At 51.7% G+C, this 24,892-nt stretch overlaps 8 protein-coding genes across 8 annotated transcripts; 4 read left to right on the top strand and 4 right to left on the bottom strand.

The window, feature by feature from the left end:
* Window positions 1–679: 679 nt before the first annotated feature.
* On the bottom strand, window positions 680–5,975 carry MRS44_013305 (uncharacterized protein; the record flags this gene model as incomplete). Its single annotated transcript, XM_065616784.1, has 3 exons — window positions 680–4,432; window positions 4,478–4,735; window positions 4,782–5,975. The coding sequence occupies 3 exons, from the start codon at window positions 5,973–5,975 to the stop codon at window positions 680–682; spliced, it is 5,205 nt and encodes a 1,734-aa protein (XP_065472856.1).
* Window positions 5,976–6,334: 359 nt separating this feature from the next.
* Window positions 6,335–7,715, top strand: MRS44_013306 (uncharacterized protein; the record flags this gene model as incomplete). The annotated part of the gene is made up of 2 exons (XM_046284483.2): window positions 6,335–7,094; window positions 7,150–7,715. The coding sequence occupies 2 exons, from the start codon at window positions 6,335–6,337 to the stop codon at window positions 7,713–7,715; spliced, it is 1,326 nt and encodes a 441-aa protein (XP_046128896.2).
* Window positions 7,716–9,651: 1,936 nt separating this feature from the next.
* MRS44_013307 (uncharacterized protein) lies at window positions 9,652–12,054 on the top strand (the record flags this gene model as incomplete). The annotated part of the gene is made up of 3 exons (XM_065616785.1): window positions 9,652–10,548; window positions 10,599–11,285; window positions 11,341–12,054. 3 exons carry the CDS (start codon window positions 9,652–9,654, stop codon window positions 12,052–12,054), a joined length of 2,298 nt encoding a protein of 765 aa, XP_065472857.1.
* Window positions 12,055–12,371: 317 nt separating this feature from the next.
* MRS44_013308 (uncharacterized protein) lies at window positions 12,372–13,532 on the bottom strand (the record flags this gene model as incomplete). Its single annotated transcript, XM_065616786.1, has 1 exon — window positions 12,372–13,532. The coding sequence occupies one exon, from the start codon at window positions 13,530–13,532 to the stop codon at window positions 12,372–12,374; it is 1,161 nt and encodes a 386-aa protein (XP_065472858.1).
* A 921-nt stretch (window positions 13,533–14,453) lies between these two features.
* On the bottom strand, window positions 14,454–15,167 carry MRS44_013309 (uncharacterized protein; the record flags this gene model as incomplete). Its single annotated transcript, XM_065616787.1, has 1 exon — window positions 14,454–15,167. The coding sequence occupies one exon, from the start codon at window positions 15,165–15,167 to the stop codon at window positions 14,454–14,456; it is 714 nt and encodes a 237-aa protein (XP_065472859.1).
* Window positions 15,168–15,894: 727 nt separating this feature from the next.
* On the top strand, window positions 15,895–18,357 carry MRS44_013310 (uncharacterized protein; the record flags this gene model as incomplete). Its single annotated transcript, XM_065616788.1, has 1 exon — window positions 15,895–18,357. One exon carries the CDS (start codon window positions 15,895–15,897, stop codon window positions 18,355–18,357), a length of 2,463 nt encoding a protein of 820 aa, XP_065472860.1.
* Window positions 18,358–19,623: 1,266 nt separating this feature from the next.
* On the bottom strand, window positions 19,624–23,345 carry MRS44_013311 (uncharacterized protein; the record flags this gene model as incomplete). The annotated part of the gene is made up of 3 exons (XM_065616789.1): window positions 19,624–20,720; window positions 20,762–22,304; window positions 22,473–23,345. The coding sequence occupies 3 exons, from the start codon at window positions 23,343–23,345 to the stop codon at window positions 19,624–19,626; spliced, it is 3,513 nt and encodes a 1,170-aa protein (XP_065472861.1).
* Window positions 23,346–23,740: 395 nt separating this feature from the next.
* MRS44_013312 (uncharacterized protein) lies at window positions 23,741–24,541 on the top strand (the record flags this gene model as incomplete). Its single annotated transcript, XM_065616790.1, has 1 exon — window positions 23,741–24,541. One exon carries the CDS (start codon window positions 23,741–23,743, stop codon window positions 24,539–24,541), a length of 801 nt encoding a protein of 266 aa, XP_065472862.1.
* Window positions 24,542–24,892: the final 351 nt, after the last annotated feature.

The following is a 24,892-nucleotide window of genomic DNA, read 5'->3' on the forward strand; positions in this document are numbered from 1 at the left end:
TAAAAATATAATGATCCACTATTTGCATCATTAGGAAGGAATTGAACGCACCTCCACTTTGTGTTATTCCTCCTAGAGATGGACAAGGATGGGAATGCCACTTCACTATAGCTTTGGTACTTGGGAATGACCTTGATGGCTATCAGTCATGTGAGGTGCAATTTCTATCTGGTGACTCGACTTTGAAACTGTTCATCATTCGATGAATTGACTTTCTTACTCTCCATATTGAACCAATAGCTGAAATTTTTCTAATCCACTCTTGACGAAAGCAGTCAAAAAGTCTCCTCAATTTTAACACAGTTTCACTCTTCCGGCTCAGAAACTAGCCAAACAAATGCCGTAACACTTAAAATGGATTATCACGCACAGACCATGACCCTAACCCAGCGCCTTTCTCTTAGTATTAGTATGTTTTATTACGCCCGGGAGAACTAATCTCATAGGGCCGCTAGATACGCTAAGCCATTTACACTTCCGTCGTGTTGATCCTGACCACAAAAGAAAGCCCAACTATCTCCGATTCTTTTTGTTCCAGCCTCGCTTGACTCTGTTTGACAGGCCTGCTTGAAGGCCGATTTCTCCAAGTGTTCAGCATCCTATCTTCAGCAGCTGAAGCATGGTCTGTCAACCTGAGGCTGTTGGATGTTAGTATCTCCTAGGTTCGATGATTAGTATGTTATATCCCTCGATTCGCTCCCAGTCTTCCCGTCTCCGTTGCAAACTTGACCGTCGCCCGCACCGCCTGTAGGTTAGGTGCCCATTTCTGCCCATCCGACGTCGACTTGCCTCCCAGAAAGAACGAAAGGTTTCCCATCATGTTTTGTCCAACCTGTCGCATGCCTTCACGCTCTGCCTCCCACTTTGTGCACCGGAACAGAAAATGTTCCATCGTCTCGGCTGCTTGTCCACAGTCACACATGTCCGACTCCACCGCGCCTATCTTGCACAGGTAACTGTTGATCCTCGCCATTCCCGTACGGAGCTGCGAGAGCACGTCTGCTTCTCCTCTTTTTAGTCCATCGTATAGCGCTTCCGTGTGTTTGCCTGGCAAAGCTTTGTCGATCCTCTTGGAGTAGCCGCCTACTCTGTCGGGCAGTGCCCGTTGCTGCCGCAGTTGCAACCTCGCCAATCTGGTCCGGGTGGAGCGAGCCTGGTATGGTAACGACTCCGGTGTGCGCTCTGCCGCGATTGCTCTTCGGGCTTGCCTCTTTGCTATGTGGCCCATGGTGAAGTCATCGCTTCGAGACGGTATCCACATCATCTTGACCCTGTTATTTGCTTTTCCCAGTCGTTCGATGTGATCATAGATCTGCCGAATGGTGCCCTGACCTGACTGCTGTCGTGGTCGTGCAATCGCCTTTAGGGATGACTGGCTGCTTGATAATACCGTAAGCTCTCGGTATCGAAGTCCGTCGGGCATACATCGAAGTGCCATTGCTATCGCCTCCAGCTCGGCCGTGTATGGGTTCTGGTCGTCTCGCGAACCGAGAGTGACCGCGTACCTGGCGACTACCTTATCTGCCCGGCCAGGCGATTTGTGGCAGATGACGCCTCCCATGCTTACTAGTCCTCCCCTGTCGGAAGCACTAGTCGCAATGACAATATCGTCGGCACTCTCGGCTGCTGCCACCGCCGCTTCCCGATCAGCCTCGCACACCAGCGACATGCGGCCGTGCCACGGTGGTACCGCATAGGCTTGGATCGTTTCCATTCGCTCGATTCCGCTCTCGGTATGTGCAAGTGCCAGTCTCTTCATCGGCGATATGTATCTTCGGCTTACTGACACTTTTAATGTTGCCAGCGGGTGTGTATTTGGTAGAGTTCGGACGTTGATGTATAGCCTTGTACCGGCCTGAGCATGCCGCTCGCATATTGGCTGGATGCTAGCCTCCGCTTCAGCCACTGCCGTCGACACCGTTCGAAAGGCGCCCGTGATCGCCTGTGCCCCTGTTTTCTGTGCCCTGTTGAGCCAGGTTAGTTCTCTTTCTCCGCGTGCATGCGACCACACGACAGAAGCGTAGTCCATGGCCGGAGCAACGGTGGCGACGAAGAGCTGTCTGGCAGTGTGCGGTGGAAGCATCTTGAGTCTCCTCAGACACATAGCTGCCGAGAGACCTTTGGAAGCGGCCTCGGCTATATGTTGCTTGAACCTGAGCTTCGTGTCCATAACCACTCCCAAGATCTTGACCTTCTGCTTCGGCTTGACTTCCTCACCATTGATTATGAACGGCGCATCACTGGTGCGTTCAGCGACGCGTGTGAAGTGGATGATAGCCGTCTTGTCACATTCAAACGTCGCTCCACTGCGTCTCTCCCACGCTAGTGCTCGGTCAATGATGGCCTGTATGCCGTCCCTGTTCGCCTCCGCCGTCGGCCCTGTGACCCAGGCTGAGTAGTCGTCAACGAACGCGATCGAGCCGCCCTTCGAGTCGATCCTGCTCTGCACTAGGTCTGCGTTGAAGAAGAGGAAGAGCACAGGCGACAGTGGCGACCCTTGCGGAAGGCCGGCCTGTGGCAGCTCCCGTCGCTCAGAAGTGTAGCCGTTCACCATGATGGTGGCCGTGCGGTTCGAGCAAAACGCATCTATCCACTTCACAAGCCCCTTGGGGATGCCTCGTGCTTCCAGCCTCTGCATCAGCCTGTCCTTGAACACACCGTTGTAGGCTCCCTTGACGTCAAAGCTGACCAAGCTGACCACTTTGCGGTTCCGCCATGCTTTGTAGACCTGTTCCTGGAAGAGCAGCAGTGCCTGCTCTGCCGACCGCCGCTTTCTTGCACCAAAGTGGTTGGTGGGCAACAGTCCGTACGTTTCGACGGCGTACGAGATGCGGTCCGCCACTACTGCTTCGAGAATCTTGCCTAGTGTCGACAGCAGCGAGATCGGTCTCCACGATTTTGCCTTCTTGTAGTCATCTTTACCTGGTTTCTTGAGCGGGATGATCTTGGTAGCCCTCCACTGGTCCGGTAGTTGTCCTTCGCCTAGTGATGTACGGAACAGATGCAGCACCCGCTCCTTCACCACCGGCCACAGCTGCTTCCACACCATAGCCGGCAGCCCGTCTTGTCCGGGGGCTTTCCACGCTTTGGCTTCCATGACCTTCTCCTCGACCTCCTCCATCGTCAGGTTCGGCATGGCTACTTCCCTGCGCCGCGGTCGTGGGCCTTCATCTTCTATGCTGGCCGGTAGTGGTGGGAAGAAGACGCTGAGGAGCTCTTCCGCTTGTTCGGCCTTGTCCTGCGTCGTCGTCCCGTCTGCTCTTCTCAGCGGAGGCACTTTATCGCCGTTCATTTCGTCTCCGGGTTTCAGGTACTTGGCAGCTTGCCAGATGGTGGTCCCATCGGCGAGGAAGTCTTCCCAGTGCGCCTTCTTTTGTCTTCTAATGGCGTCATGGTACTCTTTGGCCGCTTCCTTGGCTCGGTTTTCTAGGTTCTCGCTTCGCTGACCGGCCCGACGCCGGGCCCTTGCCAGGTTCCTCCAGAGCGTGTACGTTCTACGAAGCCTCGTGAGATCGGTTGTCCACCATCTCTTTGCGTATGGTGACGGCTTTGCTCGTGGAACTAGTTTGTCGATCGCATCGAGGACCACCTCCATCAACCTGTCCGTCTGCGTCTGGACTCCGCCGTTCCACGGGAGTGGTGCGAGCTTATCGTTCACTCTCTCCCTGATTGCATTCCACGGTGCGTTTTTGAACAGCAGCCTCGGGCTCGCTGTCCTCTCAGGCGTTGTGAGGTCAAACTCGGTTTGGATTGCCCTGTGGTCTGATCCGTGTTCGGTCGGGTGGATGCCGCAATGGACCATCTCATCTGCTAGCTCGGTCGATGCAAGCATCAGGTCGATCGTGCTCTCGCAGTCCGCTCCTTCCCACGTCTTCGTCCCTCGTGGTAGGAGGCTGAGCAAGCCATGCTCGTCCATGAGGTCGATGATCGGGCTCGCTTCGCCTTGCCTCCTGCCTGTCACCTCATCACCTCCCCAGAGCTGGTCGTGGCGGTTGAAGTCGCCGGCCAGGATAACGTCCGTTCTTTTCCCCGTGCTGTTGCGAAAACTTGTGATTGTCGTGTGCAACTGTCTCATGGTAGAGCGCAAAGCGTCTTCATCTTTTCCTGCCACGTACACTGACACCACCAAGACTTCTCGGTCGGGCCATCTAAGTATCGCCCCGGTCAGGTCAGCCGAAGGGATGGGCACCTGCTCAGTCTCTAGATCGCTGCGTATCCAGAGCATACTCCGGATCGGCCACTGCGTCTCGTGTCTCTTTGATGGTACGAATCTCGTCCAGTTCCTGTGGTGGTTCGGTGTCGTCATCAGCGTCCTATCGATGTTCAGCGCGTATGGCTCGGCCACCGCCAGTACTGCATAGTCCTGCAAGTCCCTATCGTTCATCATGCTCAGCTGCACCACATCTCTCTTCCGCACGTTGAGCTGTAGGATCTGGAGGTTAGTGGCCATCAGTCATATGCAGTTGTCGCATCCGACAGTTTCGGCTGAGCGACTCGTGTGGCCCTCCACAGAGAATGCACTTTGGCTCGACCGCCTGGCAGTCTCGGTGTCGATGGCCCGTCTCCGCGCACTTGCCGCATCGTTGCGCCTTGCTGCATGCGAAAGCTTTATGGCCAATCTCCCAGCAGTTGTAGCACTGAGCCGGGCCTTGGCGCCGCTCAAAGACGTTGGTGCTGGCCGACTCTCCCGCAAGGTGAAAATACCTCTCTTCGAGCAGCCGTCGCGCATCACTCGCTTTGGTGACGTAGATCACCATCGAGCCGTACATCTTACCATTTACCTTGTCGCTGAGCCAGTGCATCTTGGCGATCGTCACCTCGTTTTCCTTCCCTAGTGCCTCCGCCGCACCTGGCAGCACATTGCCGTACGAGTCCAGCACCGCAGTCCTATTTGCGCCGTCGACCTTGACCGGGTACAGTTGGTCCCTGAGGACTCTTGCGCCCTTGACCACCGTCTTCTCTGCCACCTCCCTGACAAGCTGCATCTCTGCTTCATCCCGGCAGATCACCTTGATGCGGTCTGCGTTCCTCGCGTCTTTCACCACGGCTGCGCACCGCCAGCTCTGTTGGCCTTCCCTGGCCCGCACCTTCTCTTCGATCGCTTGACGAACTTCTCCAACTTGCGCCTTGCCTCTGTCCTCTTCGCTGACCCGCGAGGTGTCGATGGTGCAGAACAAGGTATCCGTGAATGAGGATGGGGTCGTGCGCATGGACGATAGTGTGCGGACATTGCTTGGCTGGCTCGTAGGCGGGGTGCGGGCTACGTCTGCATACGATGGCTGTGGGCTCATCTGAGCACTGCTGGAGATGCTGTCGGCCATCGTGTTTAGCTGTTCCTTCACCTGTTTCATTTCTTCTTTCACTTGTTTCAACTCCTCTGCCGTCTGGGGTTGTGTTCTCCCTAGCTCTTTCATAACTTGCTCTCGCATCTGCTCAAGGTCTCTTGCAGCCTGTTCACGCATGGCTTTGAGCTGCCTGGTGGCTTGTTCGTGCGAGCGTCTGAGCTCGTCCGCCTTCTTCAATTCCTCGGCTGCCTGGGCCTTGATCGTCTGGATTTCCTGCTGGAGTTGGCGTATCATCTCCAGCTGTTCGCTCATCATCCGCGTTGCCGTTCGCTGGTTCTCCATCAACGCGTCCCAGAGCCTCTCTAGCATCTTCCTCTGCTCACTCATCAAATGGGTCGACGTCTCCTGGAGCATCGCTCGGAACATGATCTGCATGGGCGACGCGTGGTTGCCCGTCGCGCCTTCCGTCGTCTGCGTTTCTCTGGCCCCGTCGACCAATCCAGTCTCACCTTCATTTTCACCATCCCGCGGCTGTTGTGGCCCGTTCCTCCTCACTGTATCATTCCTCTTCTCAATCGCCTGTAGCCTTTCCTGTAGTTTTGCAGTCGGTTTCACTGGTCTCGAGGACCGACGCGCCACGGTGATTGAATCTCCGCCTCGCACCAGGATCTCGTCAGCAGTCGCGTCCATTTCGCGACACCGCGCCCACGGTCGCACCGACCTCTACGTCCCTCAAAAAGATTGTAAAGATTGTAAAGATTCGTAAGCAGACTTGGTACGGCTGCCGCTTGTGCAATCGCCTTTCTCTTGGTAACAGTGTCGTATATACAACTAAGTTCGTGCGACGGGATATGAAACGCGGCCCGTACTTTGGGGTCGTGTACCCGGTTTCATATCCGGCTTGTCGCATCAAGGGTTCCAATCCTGACGATATGAGCTTAAATACCTGTGCCCGAACTCATGGCTGTTCGATTTCTTTTGTTCTTTAGATAATTCTCATCAATTGACTGGTGCCATCAATGATCCCTGTGGAGCCAGTTGTCTGACACATGGCGACCTCGTGGCCCCAAGAGGTGGCCTGGCCCGCCGAATTCCGCGAGCACGCCACACAACTCGGCAAATACCTCAGGGACGCCCTCCTGTGCATCGAACGCGCGAGAGACCAACCCGTTCCCCAAGGCCTGGTCAAAGTCATGGCCATGGGCGCACTATCCCTCGTCAACAAGATCCACAATATCCCAGACCTCGACACCGTACGTGACGCGCTCCAAATGGCGAGAACCGAATCGAAGATCGCGGCGGAAAGCACGACGCAGGCTCTCAACGACATCAAGACGGAACTCAAACAGGTAACGAACACGAGCCAACAGGCATTGGAAGGAATACGCGAGAGCCATGAAGCACAGAACGAGACGAAAGCGGCAGCCAGAGAATCGACCGATATTGGCAGAACAGTCATCACGATGGTGAGAGATATCAAGAACGCGGACCAGCATAACCGACCGAGCCCGCTACGGACTTACGCATCTGTAACAGCCGGGAATGGGCTAGCCACTAGCATACATAACCCATTGAACCAGCTCAAGGCGCCGCCCGCGCAAGTGCTCCGTGAGATCATCGTAAACATTCGGAACCCACTCACCATAGCTAGCCTACGGGCGATGAACCCCCGTAGCCTGAAAGCACACGTAGACCGTGCTATAGAACAAAGTGGAAACGAGCACATAGAGAACATCAAGACGGTGTCAACTAGCCAATTCAAAAGCGGTGACCTTAGCATCAAGACGGCTACGACCTCTGACATGGAAGGTACTCCGACAGTTCGCTGAGGACTGGGAGCGCAGGCTCGACAATGGAGCCGCAGTGCGCATTCCAACATACGGAGTTCTTGTACACGGCATCTGTACCAGCTTGATGGATGTGAACCAATTTGAGGACATCAGAGACATCATTGTCCAGGAGAACAGACCGTTCATCCCGAGCGCCGGGATAAAATATATCGGATGGCTCACGAGAACTTCTGCAACAAAGAGTGCCTCCTCTATTGTCATTGAGTTCACGAGGCCCCAAGATGCCAACAAGATCATAGTCGAGGGTCTGATCTGGCAAGGGGAAGCATTTCAGTGCGAGCTGTACGACAGGTCGTGCCGACTGAGGCAATGCTTTGGCTGCCAAGCATACGGCCACATAGGAACCCAGTGCAAGGCAACAACGAGATGCGGCTACTGCGCTCAAGAACATGCGTCCCGCGAATGCCCTGTCAAGCCCGACAAGAGCGAGCCCAGAAAATGCGCTAACTGCAAAGGCCAACATGAGGCCTGGAGCAATCAGTGTGCGATCAGGAAGGATGAGATGGCCAAGGTCAAGGCCGCCTATGAAGCACGTCCTAGGTACCACCTAGAGCCACAAAGCAGCATGGCAGCCAGCTAGGCGAACCCAACTGTGAGAGCTCAGGAGGAACCAACCGGACAAATCATCCGGGAAGGAGCACCATCTCTTTCACCCGACCGCAGTCAGCAGAGCCGGCAAGGAAGAAGTAGGTCACCGACGAAGAGAGGGCAAAAAGAGCCAATCCTAGAGGCAACGCAGTCGCCCCAAACGAGGTCAAAAACATAAACACAGTCAATACAGGCAGCCAACGGCCCCAAAGAATCATAACGCCATCTAGAAGGGCACTAGAAGTCCTCGATGCAAACTCGGCAGGATTACACAGCACCTACCAAGCGGACAACATAGACGTCGACGCGAATAAAACACATGGAATTGCTCTCAATACTACAATACAACGTCAGGAAATCAAGAGACATCACCATAGCTACCCTCATACGGGATCCAAGGGTAATAAAATTCGACATCCTAGCCATCCAAGAACCATGGGCCAATTCCTACATGCTGTTGAAACAAAAAGGGTTAGGACCTAGGAGCCTGTTGGGTCTTATATTTCAACACATGCACACCACACACCACCCGGCAAAAGACCGGTTCCATCTATGCTACCCCCAAAATGAAGGCGGAGACCCAGCAAAGGTATGTCTGTACAGACTTGCGTATTGTGATATGCTAAAGTGATATCACACTGTGCTAAAGTGCTAAAGTGATATATATCACCGTGAATATATATCACACTTTTTTTCAGCTAAATGTGATATCACGATAGCTAAAATGCTATCGCCCGTGACTACCCCTGCAGCACCCTTATCTGATAACGCCATCTAATCTTATCTACTTTTGTTGGATCTACTGTAATAAGCTTTTGCAGCACCCCTATTGGCTTGTGTCATCGTGCACAGACCATCGAGGCGCACAACGGGACATTTCCTTCCGCGTTGCCTCTGAACAAAGTCAGTAACCTCGTACGGGACGGTTGAGGATACAGGAGGCATGTGAGACTCCAAGGTCGAAATGGTCTTCTGACCGTGAGAACACTGGCACCGATCGAAAGCTCCTGACGGGAGATATCTAAACGGACCAGTTTCTGTTTGCATTGCCTCCAATCTACGGCAAATCAGCATATGTCGAAGTTCATCGTGTGAGTTTTTGCAAGACGGACCTACCCTATACCTCAGTGCTAGAAAGATACCAGGGTGCTCACGTATTGCCCCATACTTGCGCAAGTACCCCCTAAACAGCACTAGTCGCATTTCATGGCCACGAGGATTCGCTTTTCAACCTCTCCCACGCTGGACATAGTCCTCATGGGAATTGGGAAATGGTCTCATTCAATAAATTACCGTTGAAATTTTGGAAAGCAGTCGTTTATGGGTTGCGGGGAAGCATGAATGCTGCAGTTGCACGATACCTATTCTGACGTGTAAGTCTCGGCGGTTTAGATGTATACACTAACATATCTTAGCACATCCACAGATTCAAGACACCAAATCAAGCTCGATCGCGTCAGGTAGCGTCAGGGGTGGGTTGACGCGTTCACACTCGTTCGACCGAATCGATCGATTGAGATCGAACGTTTGGGCCCGTTCGATTCGACATCGAATCGAACGCCAAGAAATTCGATTCGATATTCGTAAGACTTGGCATCGAATGAATCTATCAATTCGATTCCCGTTCGTAAGATGTCCATTCCTGGTGTTGGAGAAGTGGCATAGATGATAGTGTTGCATAGGCAGCCACAGGAAACGGGTGTCTCACGATTACATGTGAATCGTCAGAACAGTGTTGCAGGTCTGTTGCAGGGTCAGCAGGTCTAGTATCATAGCCTCGCCTCTTTACCTATAAGAAGGAGGAGAGCAAGAACAACCATGATGAGAAAGAGACAGAAGACAATCATTCCGATCCTCTTTAGATTATGAGTTACCTGGTGAGAGCGCCCTGTCCGACAGTCTGCTGCCTCGATTTTCAATATTGAATTATGAGTTCATCTTCAAAAATTATCACTGATGCCCTTACTCGATCACAGACTAGAGCATCACCCGATGATCTGCCCTTCGAATCATCTAGCTTCGACGTCATTTTCCGCACCGCTCATCCAGAGAAGGCCAAACTAGGCCCATCTGGCAAACGAAAGACGTCTGGTCGTGTTATGTATGAATGCCTTCATTGTCCCCCAGATAGTCCATGGTCAAATGGAAAGCGTGGCAATGCTATTTACCACGCGAAAAGGAAGCATGCCTCTATTCTTCAGACGGGGGCCAGTACCGTAGACGAGCACGACTCAGATATTATTACCCGGCCGTCAAAGCAGCCTCGGATGGACAATTTTTTTCAGAGTCGGCCATCAGATACCACTTTACGCCGCGTCTTTAACCGACAGCAATATATAGAATCGATTGTCGGTCTTCTCACACGCCGTCGTTTACCATTCTCCGCGGTGAAATGGGATGAGATGCAGGATATCATATTGGCATGCAATCCGGCTATTGAGGATCTTCTCCTCACGTCCCGCGACGCAGCTATGCGTCATATTACCACTACTTTCGACTTATACCGATCCCAATTGAAAGCAAAGCTTCAGGCGTCCGTATCGAAGATCCATCTCTCGACCGATCTCTGGACATCGCCTCATCGGCATGGCATTTTAGCAGTATGCGCTAGATGGGTTGATAATGGCTATCGACTTCAAAAGGCCCTGCTAGCCATGCCTGAATGTCGATACAGCCACAGTGGCGAGCGCCAAGCAACTCTAATGGCGGAAGCAATCGAAGAATACGGTATTGCGAGGCAAATCGGCTATCATACCGGCGATAATGCTACTTCAAACGATACCTGTTTAAAGCATCTCTCTCAGATGCTACAGGATAAATACGATGTATGTTATTTAGAACGTTGATTAATAGGTAGTTGGTTAACTGAATCTAGATATCTTTCCATCCCAACCAGCGTCGAATCCGATGTATCGCTCATATCATAAATCTCTCCCTTCAAGCCTTTCTCCTTGCGTCCTCGAAAGAAGCTTTACGCGCAGCACTTGCCGCTGCTAGTGACGTAACCGGCGCCGAGATGTACGAACAATTCTACTTTACACTCTATGATGTATCCGCCAATGAGCCAACATCGCGGTCCGAAGCTTCGGGACAGCAAGAACAGTCTTTCAGTAAGACATGGAAGGGAAAGGCTAAAAGGGCCGCTCGGAAGCCCCCCGATTTCAAGGATGACAAATTCAGAGGCTGGCAAACCATCCCGGCGATGCGTAAACTACATAACATTGCGGTCTGGCTTCGAAATTCATCTATCCACAGTGATCTATGGGAGGATCGAGTAAGCTTGCGGCTTGGGATCGATAACGACACCCGATGGAACTCTTGGTATAAGCTGATCGATAATCTTATCCGAAGACAATCACAGATCAAGCAATTCTTGCTTGATTACGATAAGGAGATCAACGATAATATCCTCAACTCATCAGATTGGGATTACCTTGAAAAAACACATAGATTTCTCCACCCATTCGCGTCGGCAACTTTATGGGCTGAGGGTAAGAATTCTACCTTGTCGCAAATATTGACAATTATGGATGGTTTATTACGCCACTATGAAAAGAACAAGGTTTGCTGTCACTTGAGAGACTCTAAACCCTAACTTGGCTAATTATCCAATTTAGGCACATTACTCGAAGCCAGAGACGCTTGATCGCCGTATCCTTCATTCAATTGAGATGGGCTGGTTCATTCTCGACAAGTATTATACTATGACCGAAGATGCGCCTGTTTACGCTGCCGCCCTCCTTCTTGATCCTTCAAAGCGAATCAGGTACATTGAGCGCCACTGGCCAGAGGCATGGCACGAGAACGCCATTGCTGGTGTCCGTACAATTTGGGAAGAAGAGTACAAAACTCAGCCTGAGACTGGACCTGCAGAGTCGGTTGATGAGGTATCTGCTTCGCAAAAGTGGCAGCCGAACGAGTGGGACGCTTTACTTGAAGAGTTGGAAGTCACCGAGGATCGGGGTGATAGTATGGACGATCTTGAAGACTTTATCAAGGCAACACCCATCAAAATAAGTGGATCACCACTTCAATGGTGGTGTCATAAGGATCAGCGGAAGACTTATCCTCAGCTAAGTCGAATGGCTATTGATATCCTCTCAATCGCGCCTGAATCAGCTGATCCGGAATCTGCTTTCTCTGGTGGTCGACGTACTCTCTCCTGGGATAGAGAACGAATGACCTGCGAGAATCTTGAGAAGGTTGAGTGTATAGGTAACTGGCTGCGTGAAGGCCATATCCAGAAGACTGTTCATGGTGGTATGGGTGTAATTACTGATACGGGTTTTGACAGTGGCGGCGATGAAGACTCTGATGTTAATTTTGATTGATTTGCGGATGTCTGACAGCATAGGTGGTAAAGTACTATAGTGATACCAATTGTTCTAAAGTGCTATAGTGATACCAATTGTTCTAAAGTGCTATAGTGATATCAATCGTGCTAGAGTGCCATAGTGATATCAATCGTGCTAAAGTGCTAGGGTGATATCAATCGTGCTAGAGTGCTATAGTGATATCAATCGTGCTAAAGTGCTATAGTGATATCAATCGTGCTAAAGTGCTATAGTGATATCAATCGTGCTAAAGTGCTAGGGTGATATTCTAGCACACTTTTTGCGAATATGTGAATATGAATATGAATATCACTTTAGCACGTTATATCACAATACGCAAGTCTGACAACCTGCTTCATCGGCTTCTCAACGTCGATAGGATAAATTCCTGAGCCCCGGAATGAGTGCCGGATGTTCCTCTCGGTCAGGGCTTTCTTTCGAGCTATTTCATAAGAGTGTATGAAGCGTCGTTTCTGAATGGGAGACCTGGCTGCGAAGGTTGCATACTTCTCGGTCTCCTGGTGAAAAAATCGCTTAAGAACCGCAAAGATCCCAACGTCGAGAGGTTGTGTGGTATGAGACGAGTGTGGCGGTAAGTAAAGAAGCTGTACCTTATTTAACCAAGCCAGGAACATTATCTCTACTGTCACATGAGAGGTGTGGCCGTCGAGAATAAGGAGTCGCCATTTCCCGGGAGCAGGCTCTGTTTCCGGCAGAAATACCTCGACGAACCATTTCCTGAAGATTAGGCTATTCGACCAGCCTGTAGATGTGCAGTCGTACTTCCAATCCGGCCACGGAGGGTCAAACCACTGGCCCTGAAGGTTCTGACCGGTGAAAATCACCACCGGCGTCGTACTGGTGCCACAAGCTGAAATACACTCGATTATCGAGACCCAGGTACGAGAATCGCTCGTCGAGACAGTTGCAAAGGATGTAAAGGAAGTCCCTACGACTCTTCCGGCCTCAGTCTCCCGTTCAGCAACTCCATGTTCGTCGATATTATGCAACGTGATCCAGTCGATATCCTTATCCTCGATTTGGTGCTCTAGGAGTCGAAAAAAGCGCTGTAACTGCTCCTCCGTAGTCTCATTCGCTCGTACAGCGTCTGTAGGTCGTGATGGCTTCATTTTGACGTCCTTATGGCGCGCAATAAAGCGGTTGACCCAGTTGTGGCCGACGTGTTCGTCTCGTCCATCGTGCTTGGGTATGAGGTCCGCAAACTTGCGTATATTTGCCTTGCTTTGGCCACGGCCAGCAGCTTCTTCGTTCAGAATCCAACTGACTAGATTCTTCTCTTGGTCCGGATTTAACTTTTGAGCCGGAATTTGAGCATCGCGAGCGTTGGTGCCGCCTTTTTTGCGGTTGCGAAGACTCCCGCGTGAGATGGCGTGCGTAGAAGCAACTTGCACGAGCGGAGCGTGTTTGAGGTCTTTGAGAGCGCAAGAAATTCGATATTCACGTTCTTTATCCATTTCCGATTATAATGATATATTTTTGAGCTTCATACGACGTAAAATGATAATTCTGTGGCCGACTCAATTATTCGCATCGCCAAGGATGAAGTCTATGATGATGTGGCTAAAGGGGGGTGCTGGCCAAAGGTGGGGTCTCCACGTTAGTAGCTCTACGCTTCTGAAAATGGATGGATTGTGACCGCGAAATTCATGATTGGCTGAGTTTCAGTCCCACCTTTCCAAAAACGGCCACATCTTGACCGCTAAATTCTAATTGGTTGCAGTAATTAAGTCGACAACAAGGTCAACAACTTGCAAGACGAATATAACAACAATAAGGAATAAAAACTTATTAATGTATAGGTAAGATGAATTTAAATACCCTACTGTACGCTTGGGTTCCATGCGTAGTAGTTTTATTACAGATTCAGCGTCTAGTTTGAGGCGGGTAAAATATGATAGCGTGGAATATGGTTTGGGCATCGTCACTCCAGCGGAAGAGCAATGCAGGGCTGTCTGTTCGAGCCAAGACGCGGCCGTAGTTCCGCAGACTCATCATCTCCTCGAAAGGCGACTGAGCGCCGTTTACCATATAGGACCGTCGTACGGCCTCAAGCCGCTGAAGCTGGTTGATGCGCGGCCGTTGAGCAATCCCGAGCCTTGTATAACGACGTAGAGGAAGAGCGAGTTCGAGGAAGATGAGCCGCTGGATATATATCAATCCATATAAGTATTTCGTAAAAGATCGGGTGGGGAGAAAGACTTTCGAAGTAGAAGAGAAGCCAAGGATTCCGCTAGCATAGATTAAGATTGTCGAGCTCGGCTGGCTATTGATTAGAGTCTGAGTGCAGAGGGATATAGCCAGCCCAAATAAGTATTCTAGCAGCTCTGCCAGTTGGTCCTCTTTCGAAGAATTCGTGGTTCCCGTCCGACTTCTGATCAATGCATCGGCATTGTCTGCCGCATCTTCTTGGGTCTCTTCGGCGGCATCCTCCTCCTCCTCCTCCTCGTCATGTCGTAGTCGTAGTCGTAGTCGTCATCTTCGTCAACATCACTATCATCGTCATCATCTGTCCACCTTTCCTCACCGCCGTCGCCATTAACACTCGCCATGTCACCATCCATTTCAAGAGGACCGCGATTCTCCCTAGCAGAGCTGAGAACTGCTTGTTCATCTACTGCTCCAGCGTCGCCTGCATCTGCCAATTGACTCGCCCAGTAGGCATGGTTCCATACTAGCTCCAAGTGTCGTAGCTGCTTCTTGCTGAGGCGGGACCCGATGAACTTCACTCGATTGGCTGAGTCCATACGATAGACTCGCAGCGTCAGAGCAAGGCATCTCTTGAACCAAAGGCGATACACCTTCGTGGTCGAGGGGCTGCTCACGAACGTAAATGGCTTTGGGTAGCACGACAACGCTCGATTGCTCCGCAACCAGCAGAGGATGCCCCGGCTGGTCTTTCTTGCTGTCTCCTCGCACCGATCCATCACTCGATCGAACATATCCAGGGTGGCAGATATCTTTCGCTCATCTGCGGCTGGGCTGATAATGACGTCCTTTCCTGAACTGTCTGTACTGCTATTGCCGAGGACAAGATCGTGACCTAGACCGCGAGGTCCGACGTCAGGTCTTTCCATCAAGGCCGAGAGCATCGAGCGATCCTTTGTTGTTGAATTGCGCAGTGATGCTGGGTGTGATTGATAAAATCAAGGTTATTATTGTTATTGTCATGGTGAGAGCTCCCTAGGGGTTTATATCCCATGCGATTCCATCTAGGACTTTCAACTTTCAATCTAGGACTCTGTGATGTGACCCTGAAGTGAGGGGGAAGCTCCCAATTATTCCAACACTGAATGTCAACTCGGACAAGCGCATCAGCAAATCTCCCGCATGCCAACGTGGAGAGGAACTTACCCCTTCAAGAAGATACACCTTGATCTTATCGACATTGAGGAGGCATTCAACGCGAACACCTGGGTCGCTCACTTCTATTGCGACTACTCAGCTTATTATATCTCCTTCAATCTTCCAAACAAGAATCAAGATGAACTTCTGTCTGTAACACAGGAGTTTTTGGCCATAACAAATGACAACTGGGGTTTCACTACGCGATACATCCAATCAGATGGCGAGAAAGGTCTGGGAAGAAGTGGAAGAATTTCATCGCAATGAAGGGAATTACCTTCAACCCATCTCCGCCAGATACGCCAGATCAGAACGGTCCTGCCGAACGTTCTGGGGGTGATCATGACGATCGCTCGCAAGCTACGAATACAGGGCAATCTACCTCAGAAGCTCTGGCTCTAGATCGTTGCTCATGCCACTCGCCTCCTCAATCGCATCCCAGTTCAACGAAAACAATGGCGAACTCCATACGAAATGGTCCACGGCCGAAAACCAAACATCTCTCATCTCAAAATCATTGGCTCTCTTGCCTATGTCTTGATCAAGAACAAGAAGGCTCGTCCAGCCAGAGCAAAATTACAAGAGAACGCGCTCATGGGATGGCTTGTCGGATTCGACGCAACCAACATCCATAAAGTTTGGATCCCACACCTTGATCGTGTCATTGTATCTCGGGATGTTCAAGTTGACGAGAAAGTTATGTACGATCCACAGCTTGCTACAACTCTCCCCGAATCAGGACAGGCTCTCGCGATCACGATCAATGAAGTTGATCTAGACGAAGATGATATCGAACCATTGCTCATTATGGAAGATGCAGCAACATCGGTTCCTGTTCCGATGCAAACAGAAGCAGAGCCACCTCCACCACGGCCTCTTCTTACGCCGCAAGAATCGCCTGAACGAGCAACAGTAGGGGAGATACAGGTCGAAGCGCCTGTGGACGAATCGCCACCGCCACAGCCTTCGAACCCAGAAGCTCTCCATCAAGCATCACCGCGTCCTCAGACAAACGTGTCAAGGCCAGAGGTACCCAGAAAGGAAAAGATAACGGACGCTGTAGTGCTCCAGAACCTTCGAACAACATCTGGGAGGAACATCAAACTGTCTCAGAGAGGTCAAGATACAATCGAAACACTCAGACCACGCTCCACTCTGCATCGAGTTCAGAAGCGAGCGCGAAGACAGGCATACGCCCTACGATTGGAACGCGCTAAGCTGGGACAACAGATCGCCCACGCTTTCGCAACAGCGCGGTCAATCCGAACTCATCGGAGGGACTTGTTACCACCGCCTGATTTTTGGCATCAACTGAAGCGACATCCTGAGAGACAAGGCTTCAAACGAGCCGCAGGTGCCGAGATCAAGTCCCTCGAGGAGAAAGGATCCTTCCAGCTAGTTGATTGTCCAGAAGGCAAACAAATCCTGCCAGTCAAATGGGTCTTTACCTACAAACTGGACGATGCAGGTTATCTCATTCGTCACAAAGCCCGCATCTGTGTCAGAGGTGATCTTCAACACCACTCTGGTGAAGATATCTACGCAGCAACCGGTGCTTATCGAAGCTTCCGGATTCTGATGGCTCTCGTCTGTGCGTTTGGGCTGATATGTCATCGAGTTGACTTCAAGAACGCCTTCGTCAACGCTGACATGGACGAGGAGGTCTACACCACATGCCCACCGGCATATGGTCAATCAGGAAAGGTCTGGAGACTGCTCAAAGCGCTCTACGGTCTGCGTAAGTCACCAAAGCTCTGGTTCAATGAGCTTGTATCGTTCCTCAAAGATCTGGGATTTGAATATTGCCCAGATGAACCTTGTACCCTCATCAACAATGAGACTCAACTCATTCTGTTTCTTTACGTGGATGATCTCCTCATCATCGCACAACCTGAATACCTTCAACAAGTCAACGAATTCAAAGCAGCAGTACACAGCAAATACGGGATCAAGGATTTGGGCGAAGCAATCTCCTTCCTCAACATCAGAATCCTTCGAGACATCAAAGCCAAGAAGTTCTGGATCTGCCAAGATGGATATATCGACAAACTCTGTGTCAAGTTCGGGATTGATCAGTCAATGAGAACGGCAACTCCTCTCACTTCATCGTATCGTCCCCAACCTTTCGAAGGACAGGCCACTATACAACAGATCACGGAGATGCAAGAAAAGGTAGGATCAATTCTGTACGCAGCAGTGGTATCAAGACCAGATGTCTCCTATGCAGCCAGCCAGTTAAGCCAGCAAGCCATGAACCCTTCACCTGAGCACCTGCGGTATGCAAACCGAGTTCTCTCATATCTCCGGACCACACAGTACTATGCCATCGACTTCTCAGGCTCTGTAGATAAAGCTGCAGAGATAGAGACAGGCGATGATGAGGTGCTACAGCAGTCAAGCGACGCATCGTTCGCGGATGATCCAGAGACTCGAAAATCCACCCAGGGCTACCTCATGAAGTTGTTTAGCGGAGCTATCATGTGGCAGTCTTCGAAGCAGAAGACTGTAACCACGTCAACAACTGAAGCGGAGCTCTTATCGCTATCTCATACAGCGAGGGAGACAATAGCTCTATACCGACTGTTCGAACAGATACAGTTCGATCCGGAACACCAATCACGCATCCTCTGTGACAATCAACAAACAGTGGGACTGGTCCAGAAAGAGAGACCACAACTGACATCGAAGTTGAGACACGTCGACATCCACAACTTCTGGCTAAGACAGGTCCATCGAGACGGCAAATTTACAGTACAATGGGTTCCAACAACAGACATGCCCGCAGATGGCTTCACAAAACCTCATTCAGCAGAAAAGCATTCTCACTTCGTCAAGCAACTAGGTCTGGTTGATATCTCATCGCGAGTTGATCCAGAATATGCTTCAGGGGAAGATGCTGATGAAGATGACATTCAGACCTCATCTGATACAGAGTGAAATCTGGGGGGGGGGGGGTTGTGTCGCAGGGTAGGCATGATCTTCACGGCCTCATGAAACAAGTGCGTTAGTAATCTAGCCGTATGCTATAAGTAGCTCTGCGGGATGGAGTACCCGCACAAAGAGACAACTTCAGACAACAATCAATCAACACACTGCTGCTGCTCATTATCGTTTACCTGACCCTTGATCCTTTTAGCACGCTCAGTGCGACAATGATTGATGATGCATCGTTAGGTTCCCCGCATGTACCAATCATGTGACAGGGGTGATGTGGGGCGGAATACCTTCTGGAGCCTCAACACAATCGAGGGGATAGTGGCCCGCTCGCTTTTGGAATACGTTCTACTACAAGCTTAGAAATGATATTATAAGCTAGAAGCCTCGACATATTACACATCAAGATCGCGCGGAATAATCTTAAGTGAATATCTAGCAAACTATGTAACGGTCGCACCCAACCGCTCAGCCACAGGGCAAAAGATTGGGCCATAATTGCGATTGTAGCAATTGCAGAGGTGTTTCAGCCTTAGATCGAAATGTTCAAGACCACATCATCAAGTGAAACATAAGCCAACATCTCCATCGGTATGGCCTTGGTCTCATGAACTATTTAAAAGCGCTAAGAATTAATGGTAAATTCGTGAGTCGCGTTTTGATTGACTTATTAAGTAGACATCAAAATATTATTAAGGGGACCTTGTTAGTGTTTGAAAGATTAGTTGGTGGATTTATCCGATTGGTAGATGTGTTGAATTGGGCCCTGTACGCAACAAGCTCACGTGGAACCCGAAGAAGGAAATTGGCCCAATTAGGCAAGAAGGAGGGGGAGCTGCGTATCATAAGCGGCGATGACCTCAGACAGTCAGATTGAACTCAAGAACAACAACACAATTGTAGTCATCTTGGTGCCACACGTGCTTTCCGACAAGATGCTCCATCCATCAGCTGCATACAGTGTTTTTTTTTTTTTTTTATTACCCGTTGACTCATGGGGGCCCGAGGGTCAACGGGTACAGGTGGTAGTGAGTCGGTCGGTGGCTACTATGAGTCAGACGGCGACCACTTTTCTTATGTCACATAGGTAGCTAAATTAGTTACATTTAATAGATACCCAAATAGTTAACAGCTTTATTGGTGACCTCACGCAGTCAAGAGGGACAGAGTGTGTGTAGTTTGGCCGCAACGGGTCACCTGTCACTGCGGTCTTATGCGTAAGCGCGTTAGACCGCAGCGTTAGAGAGGGCCCAAATGACCCGGGCCAAACTAGGATGGTGGAGGGGACGGTGGTTGAACCAGAGACAGCGGCGCCGGCGAGCCCGTCTGGAACTGGTGGTTGAGCTGATACAAGACTGACGCGTTCGTCGTGAAATAAACTCTGAATGCCTCCGAGGTCCATCTCCCGAGCATCTGAATCTGGTCGTTGAGAATCCCACTATCGTGCGCATGTTGCGCTGCACCTTTCCGAAAGCTGTGGCCTGAGTACCCGTCCGTTTGTAACCCAAGAGTTCTCGGTTTGGTAGAGAGGGTAGATAGGAAGTTGCTGCGACTGAATGGTCTTCCGTGGAAGGAGAATAACGGGGCGTCGTGCTCCTTGGGGTCGAGGAGCAGCAGCTTTTGAAGCGCGTCGACTGGGCATGCTCCGTCTCCTGTTCTCGCGAGGATGATCTGCACTCCTTCGTGGCGGCGGTCCGTCTTACTCCTCTTGAGTGTGAGTTGGGCATGGTCGGACGAAGACGAGAATCTGATGTCTGAGCGCGTCAGTTTCGTTGCTAAGAAGATGGAAGGTGTGCCAACGTCTTCTCTCTTGTATGTGAATTCTCCGACGCGGAGGAATCCAGCAAATGCCACCCGGCAGGCGGCTGCGAAGTTCAGATCATCCCTGAGGTCAGCGGTCATCTGCGAGGGCTGTAGCGGAAGTGTGTCTAAGCCCGCGGATAGCGCTGTGATGGCCTCACGCGAAATCGGCTTTCTGACTCGTACTTTGGCCGTTGGGCTGAGTCTTCTCGCGCCATCGATGAGACGGCGGAAGTGCTTGTTATCAAAGAGGTTATCATCAAGAAAGTTATCAATGTGGTAGGCCCGGAGGGCGGCTAAGTCTGCCAGGGCCGTGTCCGGCTTGACTGATTTCTGGCCGGAATTGCCAAGGAGTCGTGAGGTTAGCCACGAGATCAGCGAGTGCCTCGAAGCTGGCCACGCTGGCAAGTTTTGTAGCGCGCAGTGCCTCTCGTAGTTGCGCTGGGCAGAGAGGTACACGGAGCGCGTGTTGGCGCCGAGCCCGTTCCAGAGCAGCTTCAGGTGGCCTGCGTTGAGCTGATGAGCTCGTGAGGAGAACCACGCGGGCGGTTCAATACCGAGAGGTCCTGCCAGTGAGGGCAAATGTTAGCAATCTGTTGAAGGTTACTACGCGAGAGCGCGTCTGCTAATGTGTTTTCCCCGGAGGGTAGCCAATGTGGCACGATTTGGATGTCCCTCGCCGCGGCTAGGATAAGCAGGCTCTTCAGAGGTGCATTGGGCGGACCATGAAGGAAGCCTTTACTGAGTCCTGTGTGCGCTGTAGAGCTGTCCGTGTGGACCACGAGGGTGTGATGAAGCCAATGTTGGCTGAAGAGTAGGAAGCCTTGTAGGATGGCGTCTACTTCGTTGGTGTTGATGTGCGCATGTGCGTCTTGAGCAAGGGCCAATGTGGCAGCATTGCTTGCATGAAGCTGGTGGCAATGGGCCAGCCAGCAGTCCGATGTGGACTTGGAAGAAAAGAAGAAGAGCCCCTGGCCTGTGGTGGAGGCATCTGTGTATAGATGCGTGATGTGGCGGCGGCAGGGGTCGATTAGGAGTACGCCGTTGAAGAGAGACAAGGAGTCCCTCCACCATTCCAAATCGTCACGTACCTCGTAGGGGATACGGCGGCGCGCGCTCTTCCCACGTGGGAAGGCGGCTTGGAAGGTGTATAGAGACTGCAGCCTTGTTCTTCCTAGCCGGACGACTCTTGAGCAGAAGGCTAGTAAGCCTGTAAGACTCTCGGTTTGCTTGAGGCTGAGACTCGCTGCGTTCAGGGCAGCTGCGGCGTCCAATGTGGCGCGGCACAACTTCTCTGGTGGCAGGCGAGCTTCCATCGCAATGGAGTCGATTTGGATACCTAGGACCGCGACGCATGTCCCTTGCTCGTCCTTTTTGGTGTTGCGAGGGATGCCTAGGCGGTCGGTTACCATGTTATAGACCTCGTCGAAGGCACCCGCAGGGTCGGACACTGAGGGCGATCTTGTGATGGCGATGAAGTCGTCTAGGTAATGGTTCATGTAGAATGCAGGGAGGAGGCACTGGAGTATCCAGTGGAGAGCCTCCGCAAAGAGGTTGAATAGAAATGGGGCTGTTGCCAGGCCAAATGGGAGGCAGCACTCGACGTAGGTGGAATCGTTCCACCGAAAGGCTAGGAGGTGCTGGTTATCCTCAGCAACGGGGACTATTCGGAAAGCGTCCTTGATGTCCCTTTTGATGATTGTGCAGCCTGGGCCGGCCTGCACAACCTGGTCGTATATATCGTCGATATTCATATACTCGATGGTTGACCAGCTGTCTGGTATACCCTGGTTGACGCCTCGGTCAGGGGGCCATGATAGGTCGTGGATGCGGCGCCATCCCCCATCCTGTTTAGGAACTAACCCAAGCGGCGAGATGAAGGAAGGTTCAGAGGTCAATCTAACCCGACAGAGCCTAAGATCCTCTGCTAACTTTTCCGTGATAATGTTGGGTTCGTGTATGTGGTGGTTGGTGGAATGGTAAGACTGCCTCTTGCCTCTGTAGCCTATCTGGACACCGTGCGTTAGGATGCCCACGAGGGTGGGCCCGAGGTTTCCGGGGTAGTAGCGGAGGAAGTTGCTCCAGCTTTGCGTGTGTAGTGGTGAAGGAGAGAACTCTAGTTTCGGGAGTTCTGGGTTGAAGACGGGGTACTGGGTGGCTGTGTTAGGCCTCGCCGGCTGACCACACGGTATCGCGCCTGTCGCTGGTAGGTAGGAGGCTATCCCGTTGTTTTCGTTAGGGCCTCTCCTCACCGCTCGGCTGGCTTGCTATTTCTTCTTGCGGCAGGACGAGGCACCGTGGTCGCCTAAACCGCATACCGTGCACTCGTGACGTCTCTTGCAGCCTTCCCAGAGGCACCCTGTCGTGTTGAATTTGTCGCAAACCTCTGTCTCACTGTTTGAAGATCTGGCCCGTCTCGCCTGTCGGGGTCGGGCTGCTGGGGAATGCGGTGGTGACTTGGCTGGCAGGGTGAGGTTGTGGCGGAGGTATTTCTCGCGGAATTGGGCCGTGACCAGGTAGCTATCCGTCGACAGCTCTCCCTTATCCAGTATATATTGATGAAAGTTAAGAGCAAGCGGGAGTACCGCTTCCGACCAGTGATAGGTCTGAGCAAAGTCCAGGATCTGCCTCATGAACATGAGCATATTGGGGACCGCCTTAGGGTACTTGTCGCCGAAGAGGTATCCTATGGCTGCCAGGTAGGTGAGGAAGCAGCCGGTCCATATTTGGGGGTTGGGGCCCCAGTCCTTGAGCGATGGCGCTGTCTTCTTGAAGCCTACTGCCCCTCCTGACTCGGTCATCTTGAAGACCCTGTCTTCCTGATCTAGATCGGTGACCGATTTTTCTTTAAGGCGTATGAGTTCGGTTGCCTTCAGCTTCCTCTCGAAGATGCGAGTAAGGAGGGCGGCGGAGACACCCGGGAACATGTCGATGAGTGGTTTCACTTCAGGGGGTGGCTCACGGTATTCCTCTTGGTTATCCTCGTCGATTTGCAGGTCCCCCTGAGGCCTCCTCCGGCGGAGGTCGGTCTCGGCTATATCTAATTCCAGACGCCTGGCCCTGTCCCGCTGTATTTGACCTAGCCAGCTGGCGCGGTCTGCGGCGCTCATGGTCTCCCAGATGTGGGGTGGAGGCCATGCGGAGTCCTGTGGGGCGGGCGCGACGGTGATGGACTCGCTGGAGGGCGTCATCGCACAGCGGGGGGGAGGGGGCGGAAAGGGGGGTATATGCAGCCTTGTTAGTGCTATAGTTGCGAGAGAATGACTTGGAGACTGAAAGTCGAGTCTTGACTGCGTGAGAGATGACGAGACACCTGCCGAGGCGAGCAATTGACTCCCCGTGAGGCAGTTGCAGGAGGGAAGAGAACCCCTCAGTGAACCTTCCGAGCCGGGAAGTCTATTGTGCAGTGTGGTCATCACGTGAGGCGACCCCAATAAAACTACTCCCTTTATATTCTTGACGTTGGTCCAACTACCTATCTGTTGATACCTGCTTCAGTCCTGAAAATGTATCTAGCCTGAAGATTCAACATTGTTTAATAACGGTTGTAAATATTCATTACGCAACTCCAGCTCATGTTGTAGCCATGCATCCGTCACTCCCCAAAGGGCCGCTCTGCACCAGGTCCTCCCTGGCCAACAACCTTCGCAGTCTCGGCCTCAGCCCAGGGGAGACAGTTCTCGTCCATTCCTCTCTCAGTCGTATTGGCTGGATTAATGGTGGAGCCGAAACCCTTGTCCACTCTCTTCTCGATGTCCTCGCTCCCCAAGGCACTCTAGTCGTTCCCACGCATACCGGTAGCAACTCAGACCCAGCAGGGTGGGTTAACCCGCCTGTTCCCCAAGCATGGTGGCAGACTATTCGAGATACTATGCCTGTATTCGACGTGCGAACCAGTCGAACCGAGTGTATGGGTGTTGTATCGGAAACGGTCCGAACTTGGCCAGGTGCAGTGAGGAGTATGCATCCTCAGACATCGTTCAGTGCGATTGGTGCGAATTCGAAAGTTGTTACGGAGGCGCATGCACTGGATAGCCTGTTCGGTGACGAGAGCCCCCTAACACGATTGGAAGACGTGGATGCGAAAGTTCTACTCTTGGGAGTTGGGTTCGACGTTTGCACGTGTTTTCATCTGGCCGAGTATAGAATCAATTCACGAAAGGCTGATAACTCGTTTGCGGCTCTGGTGGACGGAAAGCGGACATGGATGACGGTGTTGGACGTCGCTGTGAGTAACGACGATTTTCTCGAGCTAGGGAAGGATTTTGTCGCTGAAACCGGCCTCACCAATGGTAAGATTGGTGGAGCAGAGTGTTGGTTGTTCTCCCTGTCGCAGGCAGTCAAGTTTGCTGAGAAGTGGTTTGCATCGCATCGAGTGCCTGCTTAATAGCATACTGTGGTTATTGTTAGAGAGCTTTATAAGAGAGGAAGAATTGTTGAAATGAGCATGTTGTATTTTTTGTTAAAGAAAGGCTAGCTCTAACCAGCGGAAGCTATAGACAAGACGTCCACATCCCAGCCACCAATGGATCGGAATAGCCATTGATCCGTCAAAACAACGGATCTCAACACGGAGAGCGGGCTTATCCTTGGGAGGATAGACTGGGCATGCTCGAAGGAACAGAATGAAGTAGTAGAACTTTATGCTGAAATAGACAAGCGGCGACGATAACAGGTAGTCCAGAATAGTGTATGGCTCCCAGATGCTGCTGCGCCTGAGGCCGAGTCGAGTAAGGAT

This window comes from Fusarium solani (genome assembly GCF_023522795.1).
Source record: "Fusarium solani strain SB1 chromosome Unknown bctg00000009, whole genome shotgun sequence".
Lineage (NCBI taxonomy): Eukaryota > Fungi > Ascomycota > Sordariomycetes > Hypocreales > Nectriaceae > Fusarium > Fusarium solani.